The following is an 8,348-nucleotide window of genomic DNA, read 5'->3' on the forward strand; positions in this document are numbered from 1 at the left end:
CGATATATTACAAGAATACACTGCTGAGCAAAATAATATATAAGTCAGATGATCATGATCCAGTTGAGTTTTTGATGGTTGAATTTTACAATAATTTCCAACGGTGCCTTGTGATATGCATATATAATCGTAATAAGCCATACGATTTAAGTAACCTATTTCTAAATATTTATAAATACAGTGCAATTTATGAACACATACTCTTGTGTGGCGACTTGAATATAGATTTGCTTGTGGAAAATGACCGTACTAAAATTTTTTTGGATAATATATCAAGTGCTGGATTAAATGTTATAAGCAAGCTTCCTACTCGTTTTGGACCCCATTCTAAGCCTTCGGACGTAAACAGCGTGATACACTTTGAGCAACTTTCTCTTAGTGGTGTGAGCGATCATGATTTAATTTTTTTAGCTATAATTTAGTATTAAGACCCATTATAAATAGTTCGCCCGAGTACCTGTATACACGAAACTTTAACGGAATCAATGTTGAAGTCCTAGCTAATGAAGCTTCAGCCCTACCATGGAACGACTGTTGGTTTTTTTGCCGTATTAACGAAAAAGTTGAACATTCTTCCAATTTAGTCAATTATCTTTTTGATAAATATATTCCACTTAGGAAAATTAAAGTTAATATAAACAGGCAACCATTGTTCACTAAGAGGGTACTTGAGGCGATAAGAGCTCGAAACAAAAGCTATCATTTCTGGAAGAAAAACGCGAATGAAGAAAATTGGGTTGCATATAAACGTATGCGGAACCGGGCAACTAAAATCACACGTGAGTCAAAAATGTGTTATTTTCAAAACAAACTTAATACTAGTCTTCCTCCGAAAGTTCTGTGGAATAATTTAAAACAGCTTGGAGTCCAATCTAATTTGAAATCTGAGTGTATGATCGATGTTGAAGCCATGAATGATTACTTTGCAATTAAATTACCTGAGGAGAATGATAGTTTCGTGCCCAACGTGAATATTTCGTATAATTTTAGCCGCAGATTTTATTTAATACCCTGCATTCTTTCAATTAAATCAAATGCTGTCGGAGAGGACAAAATAAGCTTAAGGTTTATAAGGCTCGTTCTTCCTTACATCATATTACCCTTAACGCATATTATAAATTTTTCGCTAGCTTCACTTAGATTTCCTGATGCCTGGAAAGTGGCTAATATTATACCTGTTGCGAAAAAGGTCATTCCTCGCAACCCTGTGACTTTCGGCCAATCAGCATTTTACCGTCTTTATCAAAGATTTTCGAAAAAGTATTACTGAATCAAATGATGAAGTACCTGATAGAAAATGACCTTTTATCTGAAAATCAATCGGGATATCGCTGCTCAATCGCTATGCTCAAAGTCATGAAGGACGTTCGACCATCCTTCGATAAAGGCAACCAACAATCCTCACCTTATTGGATTTTTCGAAAGCTTTTGACACTGTTTGCCATAGAATCCTCATTCGAAAGCTTGACACATATTTCGGGTTCAGCAATGATGCAGTGAAACTAATTGAAAGCTATTTGGCTAATAGACATCAAAGGGTTGTTTCTAGGGATAACCGCTCTAGCTCAACACCAGGGACGTGAACCGGTTTTGAACCGGAAAACCGCCTTTTCTATAAACTAACTGAACCATTAACCGAACCGAAATGTTTGATCCGAAACGAAAACCGAACCACTTTTAATAAAGGTTTAAAGGTTCGTTTCATCCAATTTTCAATAGACAAATTTACCCCCTTTTTTCTTTTTGTTAAATATGGTAATACATACCATGTTTGTTTACCATGTGGCAGTATCAAATGTCACCCCATCTCATTTGACAGTCACTTGACACTTGCGCGTTGTTACACTTGACACTTGACGCATAAACTTGCGCGTTATTTTTTTTCCGAACCGTTGAACCGAACCGAAACCCCGGTTCAAAGACCAACAAATTTTATATATTCATAAAAAGATAATTTGTCATCACTCTGAAATAAAAAAATTATAAATCGGAAGGGTAAAATAGTATTGTGTTATTAATTCAAAAATAAAAAGTTTCATTTCACTGACGAAGGGGGGATCTATCCCCCAAACCCCCTCCCTCCCCCCGCCCCTTCTGGCTACGCCACTGAGTCTCTTGCATATTACGAAATGCCGCAGAGTCCTTTTGATTAGCTGCCGCGCTTTCACGATCCAAAATTTCTTTCGTATTTGGCGTATCACTGAATTGATGCCACCATGAAGTACGGTTTGATGCGCCTCGCGTACAACTAGTTGGCTGTAATGAGAATTTTTGGGTAAAATTATTGGACTAAAATTACCATAATCGCTTGACGGAAGTCTGCTGTTGAGCCTCAAGATGTCATCAACGAGAACAGGGTTCAATGACCCGATTTTTGAATACGATGGTATCGAACGCTGTTGCTCCAACGCCATATTTTCTTCCCTATACTCGCTCTGCTGGGTATATTTTATCCAATAAGATTCTGCTTAATTTAGTTCGCTCGCTGACAACTCGCTGATTTCGCCACTTGTATTTTGCTGATTTCTAATCGCCGCGTTTGTTTTTAAGTTTCGTGTGAATCGTAATATGTACGCTGTTACTCTTAAGAGCCGCTTGAGTTTGCTAAAGCAGCCGTTCCAGATCCTGAGCGCTTATTTTCCGCTCTAATTTAACAGCAGGTTAGTTAATTTGTCGACGAAGAACTCCTCTGGCCATTTTGACTCTCCCAGCCAGATGGGTCCGTGTTTCCATACGGTTGAACCGACTAACACCTTAGCTTTCACTCCTCGTGTTAAGAGATCAGCTGGATTTGTTTTTCCTTGGCAATGTCTCCAATCGTTTATATTTGTAATCTTAATTATCTCGTTAACTGCGCTTTTACATAGGGCTTTATCTGCTTGCCTTGTCCATTGATCCAATTGAGTGCAATAGCTGAGTGAGTCCACAAGGTCGTTGAGTGCACTTCGAAGTCCAGTGCATCAATTAGAAATTGTTTTAGTCTTGCTGCTGTAAAGGCTTCAGTGAGCTCCAGCTTAGGTAATGTAAGCTCGCCGCTACGCTTGGACTTTTCTATGGGCTCACTCTATTTTTTGAACATACAAAATTTGTTGTTATTGTTACGATTATCCTCGAAACCTTGACGGATTTCCCAAATCTTTCGGTTCGTATCGCTGGATTGTTAAATAAATGCTAACGATGACCAAATTGTAGTACAATTAACATTATTGTACAACAAACAATTTACAATACTCGCTAATACAGTAAAAACACTTTACAATAGTTGTTAAAGCAATAACAACGCTTTACAAAACTTGTTAACACAATTAAACTTATAGCTTGCTTATTCGCAACTGACTTTACTTGTAGCTTGCTGACTTCTAACCCTCCAACTCCGCTGTGTCGTGGCTTTTATATACCTGCGCTCGCACTCATGGCAACTCTCGAACGTTCTGAAGTTCATCGCTCATTCTCTTTCTCTCGCTGTTCGCAGTGTTCATCCAACTTGACGTTTCTCTTTGTGGAACATTCTACGTCATTCCTCGAACATTCTGAATATTTCGCGTTGTTCGCTTTGTGTTGCCGCAGTATTCGCCACACTGCCCTCCACCTAAGTCTGATCGTCCCGATCAGACACACTTGCCGCTCCAACCGCTGCAAGTCTTTCCAAGTGGACCACTTTCATCTTGGTCCTCGGTCTCCCCATTGACTGGATTCGATCCACTGCGTCTTTCAGCCGTTTGTCAATCTTAAACGGATCTTTCCAGTCAAGTCTTTTCTTAGAGTAAAGCTTTTCTTCTGCTGCGACATGTACAACCACAATGCGTTACTGGACATTGCTTCCGGCTTATCTCCGGGAGTGCACCAACTCACATGGTCGTGCTTCTGCCGGCCACTGGTGGTGACCAGACCATGTCTCTTCTCGTGGGCACCCTTTTCGCTAGATCTATGCCGCATCATCTGTCCATGACACCCAGACTCCCGCCTTCGTGCTGCACTGCCTTTAGCACATCTTTCTACATCCGGATCCTTACGCTGAAGCTTCCGCCGTCGTTTCGTATCTCGCTCTTCCGCCGATGCTTACTTCATTGACCGGACATATATAATCTCACCCTTAGCTTCCGGCTTAACTGCCACCACCTCTTTTGGGACACTTCAAAGTGCGCCTACTGCTTCCACAGCCGCTTCCATTTCCGGCCACCGGCGTATCACCATTGCAACGTGGTTCAGTGGCTTTCCTCCTGCCGGAAACACTGCCTGGCTCGCCATGACCACTTCCTTGTTGCGACCTCTTCTTCACTGAGCTAGCGGAACCGTCACGCTTTTCCTGTATCGGTGAACCGCTTCCTTCTCCTGATGAAACCACTCCGTCTCCATCACTGCCAACCTCCGCCCAACTAACCGCTTCCGTTTCTGGTGGAATTGTCGACACTTCCTCTAAGACTAACCGTCTACTGCAGTACTGGCTGTCGTAACCAACCCTAAGTGGCACTTTCCTGTGACGATCTGTCAGGATCATTCTCTGGAGGTCAATCTTCATGCCTTGGCCAAGTAAGAAATCCACGCCGATGATGACTTCATCCACAATGTCTGCCACAATAAACTTCGTGTACGAAGTCAACCCGTCGATTATTACCTCGCATAGTACTTCTCCTAACACTTGGGTTAGCTCACCAGTTGCAGTCTGCAGCTTTGCTCCAGGTAGTGGCTTCACATAAAAAGTAGTCACATCAGGTCGAATAATGGAATGTGACGCTCCAGTATCCACTGTCAGCACTCGCTCCTGCCCATTCACACATCCACCAATAGTGAGGTTGCTCGCATTCCGGCCAATTTGTGAGACGGAGATTATGGGCCCTTCAACTTCTGGAGCCAGCACGCGGCCCTTCTTGCTGGCTCGTTTAAGTTTAACGACTGATTGGAGTTGGATTCGTCCCCCTCAGCCCTGCGTTTGCGTGCTGCTGAATTGTTGTGGCGAAGTGGCCTGGCTTTCCACATTTAAAACATTTGCCAGATCCATGCTTTTTCTCGCCCAGCAGTTGGATTAGCTTCTTCAGCATTTCATTTGTCTCGTACGGTGTTTCCACTTCCACTCGATGGGCTTTGTAGGCTGGTCTACTTAGGAGCGCCGCCGTTTCACGTGTCTGAGCATACGAGACCGTTTCAGCAAATGTTGCATTTGAATTCGCGTACGTCTCTCGCTTGGTATACATGTCCCGCATTCCGTTGATGAACCTCTGGACTTTTACCCTTTCAAGGTGCTCACCAGATGCGTCTCCAATTGCCAAATGAGCCAACCTTTCAATCTCAGAGGCGAATTCCTGTAAAGTCTCGTTGGATTTCTGGCAGCGATTCTCCAGCTCCATCTGGTAAATCTGTCTCCTGTGCTCGCTACCATTACGTCTTTCCACGGCATCCATTAACGCATCGTAATTGTTCCTTTCACAGTCGGGAATAGTCAGCAAGATTTCCGCTGCAGGTCCTTTCAATGCGACGAATAACGCAGCGGATTTATCCTCCATGCTCCAACGATTTGCTGTAGCCGTCTTTTCGAACTGGAGCTTAAAGACCTGGAAAGGAATAGTGCCATCAAAGGATGGAGTCTTTACCTTGGGAGCGTTCGTCGAATTAGCTGGACGATTCAACTGCAAATCACGAAGACGACCTTCCAACTCGTCCACCTTAGCATCGACTTTGTCCTGTTTTTCCTTAATAAGCACTTCGATTTTATTTTTCCGCTCCTCGATTTTATCCTGTTTTCCTTCGATTTTGTCCTGTCTTTCTTTGAGTTGCGCATTGTCTCTGACTAAACACTCCTGAAGCTGCGTGATCTTTTCATCCAGCTGTGATGACAAGTATGTTTTTTGTGCTTCTAGCTGGGATGAAATTGCAGCCAATAACGTGTTCATGTCCATAGCTGTTGGTGAACCTGGAGCCTTTTGCTGTTCTTCAACCTTCCCGGATGTCTGCTGCACATCCTTCGACGAACAAGCAGCCTCATCCTTCTGTTCGTCTTTTGCGGATGTATCGTCGGGTTTACCATGGAAGTCGTATTTGTCCACGTCGATGCCTTCTGCTTCAATAGGCTCCCGCAACCGGGATAACAATTCCACTTTTCTTCCGGAGGTGACCAAATTACGCTTTTACAACTCCTGTTTGAGTTCCTCAATCTTTAAGTCCAGAATGTTTGCCATTTTTGGAAGTTTCTCCTCTGGGATTTATTTAACAATCCCACTTCTGACACCAATTGTTACGATTATCTTCGAAACCTTGAGGGATTTCCCAAATCCTTCGGTTTGTATCGCTGGATTGTTAAATAAATGCTAACGATGACCAAATTGTAGTACAATTAACTTTATTGTACAACAAACAATTTACAATACTAGCTACTACAGTAAAAACACTTTACAATACTTGTTAAAGCAATAACAACGCTTTACAATACTTGTTAACACAATTAAACTTATAGCTTGCTTATTCGCAACTCACTTTACTTGTAGCTTGCTCCGCTGTGTCGTGGCTCTTATATACCTGTGCTCGCACTCATGGCAACTCTCGAACGTTCTGAAGTTCATCGCTCATTCTCTTTTTCTCTCTGTTCGCAGTGTTCATCCAACTTGACGTTTCCCTTTGTGGAATATTCTACGTCATTCCTCGAACATTCTGCCTATTTCTCGTTGTTCGCTTTGTGTTGCCGCAGTATTCGCCACATTATAGTTCCTCTCGCTGCAATTTGTCTTACGATGGCTACACACGACGAACATATCCGCGCACATGTGCGCCAACATGCTCGCTGTCGTTTGCTACAGACGGTGAGCGGCTCATAAGTGATTTTGTACTCAAAGCGTAAACATGGAAAGGAAAGATGCGGATGATGCAATTGAAATACTTATGACTTAGGTTTTCTTATGTATGTGTTACTTAAATTTATTTATATTTTACTTGTATGTATGTACATACATATACATATAGTAATTTAGCCTCATTTATCAAAAATTCAATTAACGCACATTGGATGCATTTATCCGCGATGTGCGCACTGCAAGCATCAACACAACCTGAGGTTGAGGCTTTCGGGCTGGCATCGGCGAATATGTGAAGCTCGTTTCTAACTCCTTCGCTCTGTGAGAGACTTCGTTGCATTTTAAATTCAGCAAGGAAATTCAGCTCTTCTTGCCAGCATTGAAATTCACTCAATATGTCTCCGCTTAGCGTATGGTCCCACTCGATATTCTCTCTCCATATGTTCTGTAGAACTATTTTTATTCGCACCGTAAAGGGCCCTCACATTCCCAATGGGTCATAAATTCTTGCCATAGCCTTCATGACATTTCGCTTTGTTGGTCTTAAGGCTTGAAAATACGCGTTGCTACTCGCTACATTAACGCTGATTTCATCGCTCCCTGCATAGCGATCGATGCCTAAAAATGTTTGGCTTTTCGCTTCTTTTGTTTCCTCGGTTTTGAAAAACTTTCATAGCCGAACGTCATTCGAATTCCATTTGCTCAAATTCAATTTCGCCGCTGCCATTATTTCATTTGCTTGAATGAAGGTTGTTTTAGCTTCTTCGTGACTGGACACGCTCATTATTAAATCGTCAACATAAAACAATTTCTTCAGCTTGTCGCATATGGGACCATATTGCTGCGCAGATACAATAAGGTGTTTTTGTATTGTCGCTGATTGCAAGAAAGGACTCGAAGTTGTGCCAAATGTCACCCGCGCCATTCGATATTCGACTATTTTTGGCAATAGCTCGTTTTCTTTCGGCACCGTTTCATACCACAAAAACCGATGTGAGTCACGATCTTGCTCCGCTATTGAGATTTGTAGGAAAGCCTTTTCTATATCTGCTATCACCGCTATAGCATTCGACCGAAATCTCAGCAAAGTTTTTGTAAGATCAGCTATAAGATTGTCGCCTGCGCTTAAATGGTCATTCAAAGACATAAGTCCCGGCTCGCTCGAAGAGGCGTCGAAAACTATTTGCGTTTTTGTCGTAGTTTTATCCTCTCGATACACTGGCTTATGACGCATATAATAAACCCGCATGCCACCTGATACCTCACTGACTTGTTCTGCCACACCGCTTTGTAATAGTTCTCTCATACACAGATCGTACTCGACTAGCTTTTCATTAGTTTGTAGTAATTTATTTGGTAAACTACGTAATCTCCCAAGTGCTATGTCTTTATTAGTATGCAATGTTCCGCTAGAGTTTTTCCACGGTAAGGTTACGACACGGTAATTTAATTTCTTTATTTCGGATATTTTTTTTTTATTAATTTTTCTTCGCACGCTAAGCTGCTACTTATGCCAAGAGACTCTAGGTTCCAAAATTTTGTTATGTCAAACGTTTCCTCACAAAC

At 42.1% G+C, this 8,348-nt stretch overlaps 1 protein-coding gene across 1 annotated transcript; it reads right to left on the reverse strand.

Annotated features, from left to right (window-relative positions):
- Window positions 1-7,452: 7,452 nt before the first annotated feature.
- On the reverse strand, window positions 7,453-8,088 carry LOC108363721 (uncharacterized). The gene has a single exon (XM_017617170.1). It carries the CDS (start codon window positions 8,086-8,088, stop codon window positions 7,453-7,455), a length of 636 nt encoding a protein of 211 aa, XP_017472659.1.
- Window positions 8,089-8,348: the final 260 nt, after the last annotated feature.

Source organism: Rhagoletis zephyria, unplaced genomic scaffold (genome assembly GCF_001687245.7).
Source record: "Rhagoletis zephyria isolate East Lansing unplaced genomic scaffold, Rhagoletis_zephyria_1.1 Rzeph_scaffold_01349, whole genome shotgun sequence".
NCBI lineage: Eukaryota > Metazoa > Arthropoda > Insecta > Diptera > Tephritidae > Rhagoletis > Rhagoletis zephyria.

Bases quoted from the DNA above. Each gene is read 5' to 3' on its own strand.
- LOC108363721 (XM_017617170.1), bottom strand. From the start codon at position 8,088: ATGAGAGAACTATTACAAAGCGGTGTGGCAGAACAAGTCAGTGAGGTA.